We start from the raw sequence: 12,356 nt of genomic DNA on the forward strand, positions 1-12,356 counted from the left end.
AAAACTTGTACTTACCACATGAGGCCCAAGCCCACATACTAGTTTCCCATATCACTGTTTCATTTCAGATTCAGCTAATGAAGCATTCCTGAAGCGAACTAAAATCCATTTCAGCTCATTAACACCTGTGCTTAGTGTTGGAAAATGAGGGTCAACTATAGTTTGACCATTATTAATTGAAAGCTCAATAATAATTATTGAATGAAAATTACGGGCAATTGATCCTTGTTATAAGGACAATAAATTGGAGCAATTAGTGTGACCAAATCATTTATTGGTTGAATGTAAAAAGACTCCAAAGTGACCATGATGAGCATGATGGACATAGTGCAATAAGTGTGTGTATGAGAATCCCACATTGGAAAAATATCATGTGGATGTGTTGTTTATAAGCCCAAGTGTTGTAGTAAAACTTTGGGCCCAAGGGCACCCAAGCTTTTGTAGGAGTGAGAGGCTCCACATTATGAACTTGGACTCAAACACACGCGCGCGCCCGCCCGCCGAGCCTAGCCGGTCGGTCGGGCGTGGCGAGGCGAGCGTGCGTGCGTATCAGGCCCTTCGCAGACTTAGCCCAATAATTTCTTACATTTTTGCACTTTGTTATAAGCCCATAAGAGAGGCCCAAATGCATTGAATATGGACTGTTCAGGCATCTTACCTGGTCAACCAGAGCAGTTGCAACAGCCCAAGATATGGGCTGGTGGTTGCAACCTTGCTTGGTCAAATTGCCAGCCCGAAAATCAGTGATTTCTCACTGATTTTTCTGGGTTTTTGTTGCTAAGCCTCCTATATAAGGAGAGCCTTGGCAGCAGCTTCATTAGAGAGAAAATCTTCTTCTTCTTCTGTCATTTTGCTGCTCTTCTAAGTCTCGCTTTCCTTGTCTTCAATCTGTTTGAGAGTGCAATTCTAAATTGGTTCGTCTAAGTCCATTAGTATTGAAGTGCTGCTTACTAGTGGTTTGCGGAGCGTTGTATCTTGGGAAGAGTCTGTCCGGAGAGCTTGGCACCAGTGGCTGGACATTTCTCTTTAAGGAGATTCGTGAAAGGCGTACCTCGCTCCCACTATTCCTATCAACTGTTTACGGTTTTTGGTATTTTAATTTAAGCATCGTTTACGGTTTTTGGTATTTTAATTTAAACATCAATTATTGAGTTCATATATGCTGATGTTACTGTTTCTGATTAATGTTACTGTTTTATTTCTGTAGCTTGTTCACTGTTCATGCAATATAAATATTAATTGGTTTATTGCATGTTATATTCCAACACTTAGCACATGAAGACTAATGAAAAAACTACTGCACCAAGATACAAGAAACTATAGCCATCATTTCAGGTTCAGAAGAATCAGAACCCAGCTTACAATAAATTTTGATTTCAGAAACTGCCAAGATAAGGACTTGGATAGCATGTCAAAGTGTAGCATAAGCACTGTAATGCCTGAATACTTAAAAAGAGTATTAGCAGATTTGCAGACAGAAAGGAAACAGGAATGGAAAATAGATATAATAAGTAAGTGATCACAGCCATTCTTTAGTTAGTCATCAAACTTGTCACTGCCTCAAGCATTCGACAATATACGATGCATACAGATCCCTGCAATAGGAACAATGATGAATGAGAGACGATGACGGATTGCAAGTTAAAAGAAAATTGTGTTGCTCAACGTCTGAACAAGAAGAGATAAGTTTTAAGTTCATATAACGGATTGAAAACTCACATGGAATATTTGATGGCGTCAACTGCAGCTTCGGCTGGCAAGAAGTCTTCCACGTCAACCTTCTTGTTCTCATTCTTCTTGTCTGTGATCAATGAGTGAAGGATATACAGTGCACCATGTACATACTATAAAGGGTAACCATGGCTTTATGATTAACATTAAAATCATAGGAACTGCCGTAAAGTCCATATCTGTTAGGAGTAGCAATTCTTCAGAAGCAGATCACAACTCCAATTCGTCAAACAAGATGTATGAATAAATGTAAGCAATTCTGTATGTAAATGGATACAGTCCTCAAAGAAGCGGCGGATTTCAGCCAGGCGATGTGGAGGAAGCTCCTTGATGTCCTTGTAATGGCGGAACTCTGGATCATCAGCACATACTGCAATGATTTTGTCATCCTTTTCACCCTGCAACAAAATTACTTGTTATGTTTGTCCTTTATTCTAAACAATCTTAAATCAGTTCAGAGTAAAAAATCCAGGGATATGTAAAGATTTTAATATATTTTTGAGATTATTGCAGGTAAATTAACACAAAGTTCCATTATTTTGATACATCACTGACCTCTGTACCATTTAAATTAAAATTTAATGTTAGAATCATCAAATGCTTCCCTCAATTACTGGTTCTCACACTGTACCACATTTGGCTAAAACTTCTATTAAAATGCATAAGCCTAATTTTATATTTGTTTTTCATTTTCCGCCCTTTTCTTCTTTTTTGTTAACAACCTCAACAACTGGCAGACTGACAGAATGATGAAGAAGATGACCCATGCAGACTCCCATTACCCACTGTAATGAGCAATCTTTTTACATCATTGGATAATAACCAAGAGCATCTTAATGAGGTGTTCATGTTTTATTCATACAGTTGAAATCAAGAATCCAAAAGTCAGGAGGAAAAGTCAAAATTAGTTACCTGATCAATCATGGGCATCAAACCAATAGCACGAGCGCGGAGGAACGAACCAGGTAGAATAGGCTCCTATGGGATAGAAACATCGAAGTATCAGTTAGCATTCACAGGAAAGATCTGATATACGTTCCTCGCAATAAATTCTGGTGACTCCGAAAAATGCTACCTGCATCAGTATGAGGACATCCATAGGATCACTGTCTTCACAAATTGTGCGGGGAATGAACCCATAGTTGTGGGGGTAAACAACCGAAGAGTATAGAACACGATCAACCTAATTATGAGAAAGTTAATCTTTAGTTATCTACTTCACATAACGGAAGCATATATAGGTTTAACATAAGGTCCAGATAACCTAGCAAAAGTGCACAAACTAAAGATCTACTTCACAAAAGGGGAGTATGATGGATCTTGAATCATAACCGTGATTTGCAATTGTACAAATAGAATGGTCCACACTATGCAGAGAAGTTCCTATTTCAATATCTACAGTGAAATCGAAAAAAACTTTTTCAGGATATTCAAGTGAGGCATATAAGCAGTTGAAATGCATAGTTCAATGACCAAAGTTTTTAAATAAACCAAATCAAATGTACTTTATATTAATGCAACTAAGTGCACATCATCAGTATTTTAAGTCTCAAACATATGTGCAATTCTTATCTGTCAACACCAGCAATGCATTTCAATGATGACAATCAAATATATTATGAAGCTTGGAGGAAAAATAAAAAAAGGGAGGAAAGAGATCAAACTTTTATAAGGCCGCTTGTTTTGTCAAGTTCATATTTAACTTTGCTGCCTTTTCCGATTTCAACCACCTGTGATAGAGGATTACTTTAGCACTTTGGTAAAGTGAAAAGTCTAGGGACATAACCATAATTTACAAACAAAAGTTTTCACATAGTGCGAGCTTTACATAGGCAAACATTATGGAAACCCCTCAGTGGTCACAAGTCTACTTCTCTATTATCTTAAATATCAAATTATAATGCAGAGCCTCCACACGAGAGGTTCTTTACTGTCTTTACACATTATATTAACTCTCATGACTAACCAGCAACTTCAGTTAAGATATGGATGCAAGGAGTGAGAGCTCAAATGACATATCAAAAAGCTTGTATGGCCCAAAGAACATTATACTTATATATTAGCAAGTTACAGGAAAAAAACTGGCAACAGATGAAGAAGCCAAAACTTACACAGTTGAAAACTGCTGGAGCACCTGGTCCTGCATAGATCATGTAATCAACCACCATAATTAGCCAAAAATTCCATATAGAAATACAAAACAAGCATTCAATCGATAAGTGAGTATTTGTTATTCTATTAGCTCAGGAATCCAACATATATAACACTCAAGAATTATATCAACTCAACGACAAAAATAAAATCAAACATGCGTATATGTATATCTACATCTCTCTATACATATACAGACAAATAGTGTTACCAATCTCCAAGTCATGCCAGGGATGAGCAGCCACAGATCTGCGTGACATCGAAGAAACAATCCGTTCATTGAGGGCTACACGAGGAAACCCTGAGTTTCTCACACTCACCTCACCACAATTGTTTTCCATTTTGACTCTTCACTGCAGCTTCATCAAATGCAACATGTTCATTATACTAGTTGCGAAAATACAAATCATTCTGATAAGGCCATAAGCACATAGACCAAAACACAAGTAGTCATGAATGATACAAATTGAAGCAGCACTGAACTAAACTATTTTACTATCTTATGGAATTATGTAGCCAATCTCAAACAGCTTGGGAGAAAGGCTTAGATGATGACGATGGCGATTAAACTAAACCCAACCAGATAATAACATTATTTGCTTAAACAATTTGGAGGGAAAATGTTCTAACGACGATAGATTTCCCTAATTGCAAAGACAGCAGATTTACACATGAGAACACAACTACAAAATTAGTTCAGAAATCAAAAGCATCTTCACAAAATTACCTGAAAGAAAATAAAAGCCTCAATTGATTATTCCGTGACACAGTAGAAAAATGTACAGAGAAATCCGTAAAATACTCGAAACATATGACTAACAAATATTGATTCCAGGATTAGTGCTCGTTACCTCAAAACACCCACCAGAACAAAAATCATCCAGAATCAAGTAATCAACACTACTCGCAACCCAGACATGCAAAAGCCATTGGAATACATCATCAACTAACCAATAAACACCATTTCTAAAAGCGTTATTCGCATAATTCCCACTAATACTGATTCTCTAAGCAAACAAACACGCATCGAAAAAGCACAAATGCAAGCAAAAGGCAAAGATACGAAGAAGGCAAAAAAGCTTCTACGCCATTAAAACGCCGTAAAACCAAACTCACAGAGACGAGAGGCACCAGCAACGCAAAGTAAAGCTAGAGAATCAAGTGCATGTACAGGAAATGCGTTTTGTATAATATAGTGAGAAAGAGCTTCTTGAGGTTTGTTTGTTTATGAAGGTGAGAGACGTTTTTTGGGCATCGTTCAGCGCCTGGTCTACGCAGAATCTCAAACCGTTGGATGCGAATCACGTTTATCGGACGGTAACAGAAAATAAAGATGTGTCCGAAGTCCGAACTTTATTTATGTCTTAAAAATAACAATAATATATCAATCAATTAAATATTTTCGAAATACAATTCGGATTAGGGTTCATACACGTAAATATTTAGTAAATGTGTGATTGTTCAATTTGGACCCGACCTAGTAGGCTAGAATCGATTTTTTATCATCCATATTTGCCAGTTCGGTTATTATTACTAGCATTATAAGCAAATGATCAATAATATTCTCGCGCATTCCACAAATTTGTTTGCATTGGGAGTTTTGATTTTGGAGTAATATTTTTATGATCATGTGTTGGACTTTGATCAACTTATTTTTATTGTTAAGTGAGAGATTATTGTGACCGTCTGCTTGAAAATATGAGTTTGCCCATATTAAATGTATAAAAAGCAACTTTTTGCTTACCAAAGAAAAAGTAATATTCCATTTGTATATTCGTATCGACTTTTTTTCCATAAAAAACATAGATAGAATATCCAATATCGGTACTTTTTTAAAGACTGATAGTGCGTTGGGCCCGGCCCGGCCCAAAATCACATAGAGTGGGTTGTGTGCCTCGAGGCCAGGTCATTAGAGATCTGGAAATACGAATTGGCATCCCATTGGCCCAAATATAGTTTATTCATATAATTATTACGTATATCTAGATGTTTTTGTATTTCTACTTGAAACTTGAGAGAGACAATTTTGAAGAACATGGATGCCTATAATTTAAATATTGTTTTTTTTTGAAATACCGTTGAGAAATATGTTTTCTCATTGGAATCGAACCTTATATACACATATGTCTAACCCAATCAATTGTCAACCGAGTCAAATATTGTTCAAGCATAAGTTACCTACCCTAATTTTGGTACAACAAACATATGTTGGGGCTAAATTTGTCTATGAAGGAGTATTGCAATCCCAAATACATTGAAATTGACTTGATAATGGTAATAGAAATATCATGTGGGGGCGAGGAGGGTGGAGCCCAACATTTTGATTATGGCAGAATGAGCACTAGAGATTAGAGAGATCCCAATACCTATTTATAGGCAATAGCATGTACTTAAGAGGTTCATATGATATTTGTGTTAGGAATATATGTTAATCCTACTTGGTGTCAAGATAAAATGTACAACACTGGAAAGTTGAGAGAAATTAAAATATTTTATAAGTCAAGATTCAAGTCCTTTTAAAAAAAATCGTACCAACCTTGAAATCCAAAGCGAACAATACTTCTGTAAATTTTTGAGTTGGATTTTATTACACTTGGGTTTTGGATATTAGCATATATTGCCCAAACAACAATCTTACTGATCTCCAATCTATCTTAAAAGTTGAGTTAGATGCTTACGATTTCATATAGATTATTTTAGGGTATACTATTTCCACATGAATTATATGCGTCAATCTCAGTATTTGGGATAGTGAGAACAAAAAATACTGATTAACATTTTCTCCCCCAAATCAAAGATTTGTATATCCAAGTTTCACTAGACACAATCACTGGATAGTGGAGACCCATGCGTGTCAATTGAAAGAAACACGTAATTTGGCCGGCCGCTAGCCACTACACTTAGTGGTCGGCAACTATATTTGCAGGCTTGCAGCAATATGGCCTAAAATATATAGGTTTAATGCAAGTTTCGAGCATTTGTTAGGTATGAGTGATGAAGACCAAGGTAGAAGGCTCAAGAATGCATATAATAGGGCTCGTCGATTGAAGATGAAAGAGCAACGCAAGGACGGGAAAGAGGCCATGCAAGCCATGCGAATTGAAGATGGGCAGGTTAACGATAACGGTGTTGCCATATCAGCAATGAGGCAAGAGAAGTTAACTGAAAGTGGCTAAAGTTAGACGTTAGTATTTCTATTAGTATTAGTATTCCTATTAGTACTTTAATTTGGTTTCTTTAAATTAGTTTCCTTGAGTGCGTACTTTCAATTATAGTAGGAATTGGAATAATTAGTGAGGCAATAAAATTATCAATCAAAAACGAGAATTTATTCTCACCACTGCTTGTTCTAAACTTCAGTTGAGGGCAAGATTTATCATTGGTGCTTTCATTGAGAGGTCGTGCATCCTCGGAGAGGGCTGCCGTCCGGGAAAGGGCTACCGTCTGTCGGGCGAGTGCAGCCGCCAGGCGAGCGTAGCCGCCGTGGACGTCGGCCGCCCAAGGGGGGTGGTCTGATGGGAATCCCACATCGTTAAAATAGGAGTACCGACCCTAGCTTATAAGCGGTAGGTCTTCTCAACCTACCAGCCAAGGTTTTCATGGGATTCAGCCCATGGGCCTTGGTTACAGCCGGCCCGTAAGGGCGTCGGTTGGGCTTTGGTTGGCAAGGGGGGTTGATTCGTGCTGTGGGCACGTGTGGGTTTCCATCATTGGTGCTGTGGCCGATGCCTTATCTCGAAAGGAGGATGGTCCGGTCTTGCGGGCAGTTTCTGGTCCTAGTTGGCCAATTTGGAATGAGATCCGGGAGTGTACCAAGCTTTGTCCAAAGTGCCAGGATTTGATATCTCAAATTACTGCCCAGCCCGAGGCTAAGCCTGATTATGAGCTACGGTTTGGATTGATACAGTTTAAGGGAAGGGTCTTCGTACCAGATGTGGCAGACTTGAAAACAAAAATTCTACATCACTTCCATGATTCTTGCATTGGCGGACATTCTGGGGTCTACCGCACTTGGGTACGAGTGGCTCAAGTCTTCTTTTGGCCGGGCATGAAAGGGGAAGTACAAAGGTATGTAGCTGCTTGTGATGTATGCCAACGTATTAAAAGTGATTCGCGAAGGCCTAGTGGGCTTCTTCAACCCCTACCCGTGCCCAATAAAATTTGGGAGGACATATCGATGGATTTTATTGAAGGGTTGCCGCGATCGAATGGGTACGATGGAATAATGGTGGTGGTGGATCGACTGACAAAGTACGCTCATTTTGTAGCTATGGTGCATCCCTATACGGCCAAGTCCGTCGCTCAGTTGTTCCTTGCCAATATTATAAAGTTGCATGGGATTCCTAGGTCCATTGTCTCGGACGGGGACAGGATTTTTCTTAGCAATTTTTGGGGCGAGTTGTTTAAATTGCAAGGAACTCAATTATCCATGAGCTCGGCCTATCATCCACAGTCCGATGGCCAAACTGAGGTAACTAATCGATCTCTCGAACAATATCTACGAGCTTTCACTCACTATAATCCTCGGAGGTGGGAGGAATTTTTAGCTTGGGCGGAATATTGGTATAATACCACTTATCATGTCTCTACTAAAAGATCTCCTTTTGAGTATTTATATGGACGTGCTCCCCCGCACTTACCTAGTTATGTCGAAGGGTCATCTCCCAATGATGAAGTGGATCGTGACTTGTGTGAAAGGGATGAGTTACTCAAGGAGCTTAAAAGAAATTTGGAGAAGGCAAATAATAGAATGAAGGCGTATGCTGATTTGCATAGGCGAGAAGAAACTTTTGATGTAGGGGATATGGTTTATTTACGGCTACAGCCACATAAACAGAAATCATTGTCTCAAAAGGCTCTTTACAAGTTGAGTAGTAGGTATTATGGGCCTTATAAGGTGTTGCAGAAGATTGGTGGGGTTGCTTACAGACTTGAGCTTCCTTCTGATGCCCGGATTCATCCTGTGTTCCATGTTTCTCAATTAAAACGACAGATTGGTAAGGATATTACTAGCAGCGGTATACTGCCTCCGTTGGACCAGGAGGGTCGGGTTTTGCTTTCTCCGAAAAAGGCCGTAGAGTACCGCCAAATTAAGCGAGGAAATCGACTTCGTTGGGAGGTGCTAATATTATGGGAACAGTTAGACGAGAGTGAGGCTACTTGGGAGGACCTTACTATGTTCCAATTGCAATTCCCTGAATTTCCGCTTGAGGACAAGCTCGTTCTTGAAGGAGGGGGGAATGATGAAGACCAAGGTAGAAGGCTCAAGAATGCATATAATAGGGCTCGTCGATTGAAGATGAAAGAGCAACGCAAGGACGGGAAAGAGGCCATGCAAGCCATGCGAATTGAAGATGGGCAGGTTAACGATAACGGTGTTGCCATATCAGCAATGAGGCAAGAGAAGTTAACTGAAAGTGGCTAAAGTTAGACGTTAGTATTTCTATTAGTATTAGTATTCCTATTAGTACTTTAATTTGGTTTCTTTAAATTAGTTTCCTTGAGTGCGTACTTTCAATTGTAGTAGGAATTGGAATAATTAGTGAGGCAATAAAATTATCAATCAAAAACGAGAATTTATTCTCACCACTGCTTGTTCTAAACTTCAGTTGAGGGCAAGATTTATCAATGAGCCCAAACTTGCTCCCAAACTTGCTCCAGTACTTTACTTTGTAATTTCTTTATTAGAACTAATTATCTGATGGGCTTATGGACACCAAAATGATACGATGGGCTTAGAAAATGACTGGGTTATCCATGGGCCAAAGCAGGCCCATTTCGTCTTCCAGGCATGTTTTTGTAATCAAGCAAACACGCCGTAAGTTACATTGCCCCTCACGCGGTTACTTCTCCGTCTCTCGATCTCTCTAAGATTTCCGGATTTCCAGAAAGACGTAAATTCGTCCTTTCCCTCGTCCTCCAACGTCACAGATACCTCTCAGGTGAAATTTCCCATTCCATAATCTCCTTTTTCGTGATATTTGTTTCGTATGTCTGCAAACCCTAATTAGCTTCAATTATACGCGTTCGTTTTGAGATTCATAGCGTCTATTTCGTTGGCATTGTCAAAAGATACCGTATGTTTCATTTGTGAGAAAAATCTAGAACGAGCTAAGACATGCTTGTTAACGGTGAACTTTTTACTTCGTATCTAAGCATTCAACGACTTTGATGTACATCTGCCTCTTGCAACGTAATTTTGTCCTTGGTGTTAATGGTTTATCTGATGTTAATGTATTTGAGATTTTGCATTTTGATTTCTGATGTTCTCCATGATCTTATTGGTCTTCAGGTTATTAGTATAGAAGCTGCATTCAATCCATAATATCATGGAGGCCTCTGAAAATGATAATGCTGCCCCTTTTGCCAAATGGAGAAGCGATTTTTCAAGGCTGTTTCAGCACTATTTGGATAAGTCTACTCCTCATCCACTGCAGAGGTGGCTAGGGACATTGGCAGTGGCCATGATATATGTTTTGCGAGTTTACTATGTTCAAGGCTTTTATGTTGTGTCATATGGTCTGGGAATCTATGTGTTGAATCTCTTGATTGGGTTTCTTTCACCGAGAGTTGATCCAGAGCTAGAAGCCTTGGATGGTGCTTCATTGCCAACCAGAGGTTCTGATGACTTCAAGCCTTTCATCCGCCGCCTTCCTGAATTTAAGTTCTGGTAATTTAAGTTTCCTCTCTCCTTTCAGTACACTTGGGCTCTAATTATCTTGTTCAGTTTTGCTACGATATTTTCAGGCAAATTTGTACACCAGTTTCGTTGTATGTGATTTCACATGAATGTATGTTGTTGTTGTACACTTTTCATCTCGTTTCTCTTGTCTACTCCTTTTGATATTGCAATATGGGACATCCCTGAAGAAGCATCTATTGGGGCAACTGAATCTAGTATGTTTATGGTTATAGTCTTATATATTAATTACCATTTTTAGTAAAGACCTTGTCCCAGTTGTTATATTGGTAGTCTTTAGAAAATTGGTCTGGTATGTTACAGGCATTTTCCTGATGGGGGCATGGGTTGTATGATTGTATCCCACATATGAGCTTATACATTGTTTTTGTAATAGTGTAATGGAATAATGGATGCATGTAGATTATTTAGTTGCAAGTCCATGCTCATTTTAAGCTGGCCCCTGCAGAAAGTTATTGTGGTTCTTTTTTCCCCTTGTTTGGCTAAACTTTGTTTAAGTTACAATTTGCATCTATTATGATCAAGTGGACCTTTAACATCGTCTTTGCAGTTTGATCCTCTGGTTTGGATAAGCTTTGTTTCTCAAGATTCTTAATATGCACACTTAAACTTCGGACTAAGATGATACTCTGTAAGCCCTATGGTGGCTGGAGCCCCATTCACTGGTCCACCCTCTACTTTAGATCGCTTTTGATGAATGCCTACGCTGTTGAATGAAGCTGACATTTTGGCCTTCATAGTTTTTGGGTGAGGTGGGGTGGAACAGGATGTGGAATTTCTCACACAATCATTCATGGTTATGGGATTGTCATTACTCATTATAATATGGGTTAGAATCCAAATCCACTTGTAGGTTTAAGGTCCTTTTCCGCATTGCACTTTGTGGAGTAGTCTGGCTTTCCATGAATGTATAGTGATTTTTTATCCAGAATTTTATTCTAATGTTAATTTGGTTCTTTGTTTCAGGTACTCCATCACAAAGGCTTTTATTATTGCATTTAGCATGACCTTCTTCTCTGTGTTTGATGTACCTGTTTTCTGGCCAATATTGTTATTTTACTGGGTTGTTCTGTTTGTCCTCACAATGAAACGCCAAATTCTACACATGATTAAATACAAGTATGTTCCCATCGATATCGGGAAAAAGGTCAGTAAGCTTTTAGTTTAGTAAATTTCAAAGTTTCTTTCTTGTTTTCGGTTGCTTTTCTGCAATTTCAGGTGATTTTTCTATGCATGAAATTAAAAGTTGTTTCACTGATTTTGACAGAGGTATGGTGGTAAGAAGTCATCTGCAAGTAGTAGCGACTAAAAGCTACAAAGTTGCTGACAGTGGTAACTGGATACTACTATTCAGTACTTGGATTTGAATCATAATTTGGAATTTGAAGTCTCTGATGATTGCAAGCTTAAGGTTTATTGATTCCATACAAACATGTCCTTTTGTGCCAACACTTACAGTGATTTGATTTGAGCAACTTTTGATTTGATTTGAGAACCTTTTCCAATAGAGAAATGTTATCAACTTTTGAAATGCACTACTTTTGTATAGTTAGGCAAAAATGACTTGGGTAAATGCTTTTGTTTCTTGTGTACATATACGCGTGACTTCCTATTTTAGTTTGGTGCTACAATATCTTGATTTTTCTTTGCGGTTGAATTTTGTTCAATGTGTCTCTGTCTCTCTTTCGCTTAAATATAACAGCTGCCGTATTCTCCCAGTGACAGATTAACACTAACACTGATTTCTCTGGTAAAATTATCAAAAATCTCATCA

The 12,356-nt window shown here is 38.5% G+C and overlaps 2 protein-coding genes across 3 annotated transcripts; one reads left to right on the forward strand and one right to left on the reverse strand.

The window, feature by feature from the left end:
• Positions 1 to 1,304: 1,304 nt before the first annotated feature.
• LOC120014524 (soluble inorganic pyrophosphatase-like) lies at positions 1,305 to 5,153 on the reverse strand. Of its 2 annotated transcripts, none has more exons than XM_038866493.1 (9): positions 4,999 to 5,153; positions 4,094 to 4,235; positions 3,843 to 3,871; positions 3,396 to 3,461; positions 2,807 to 2,914; positions 2,644 to 2,709; positions 2,009 to 2,129; positions 1,720 to 1,801; positions 1,305 to 1,595 (listed from the first exon to the last, which is right to left on the reverse strand). In XM_038866493.1, the coding sequence occupies exons 2-9, from the start codon at positions 4,221 to 4,223 to the stop codon at positions 1,553 to 1,555; spliced, it is 645 nt and encodes a 214-aa protein (XP_038722421.1). In that variant the 5' UTR covers positions 4,224 to 4,235; positions 4,999 to 5,153; the 3' UTR covers positions 1,305 to 1,552. The 2 variants fall into 2 exon arrangements, with proteins under 2 accessions (XP_038722421.1, XP_038722422.1); XM_038866494.1 differs by having other exon boundaries at positions 4,094 to 4,241; positions 4,999 to 5,148.
• Positions 5,154 to 9,676: 4,523 nt separating this feature from the next.
• LOC120014061 (protein RER1B-like) lies at positions 9,677 to 12,232 on the forward strand. Its single transcript, XM_038865988.1, has 4 exons — positions 9,677 to 9,824; positions 10,175 to 10,552; positions 11,549 to 11,729; positions 11,850 to 12,232. The coding sequence occupies exons 2-4, from the start codon at positions 10,212 to 10,214 to the stop codon at positions 11,889 to 11,891; spliced, it is 564 nt and encodes a 187-aa protein (XP_038721916.1). The 5' UTR covers positions 9,677 to 9,824; positions 10,175 to 10,211; the 3' UTR covers positions 11,892 to 12,232.
• The last annotated feature ends 124 nt before the right edge of the window (positions 12,233 to 12,356 follow it).

This window comes from Tripterygium wilfordii, chromosome 14 (assembly GCF_013401445.1).
Source record: "Tripterygium wilfordii isolate XIE 37 chromosome 14, ASM1340144v1, whole genome shotgun sequence".
In the NCBI taxonomy this organism is placed as follows: Eukaryota; Viridiplantae; Streptophyta; class Magnoliopsida; order Celastrales; family Celastraceae; genus Tripterygium; species Tripterygium wilfordii.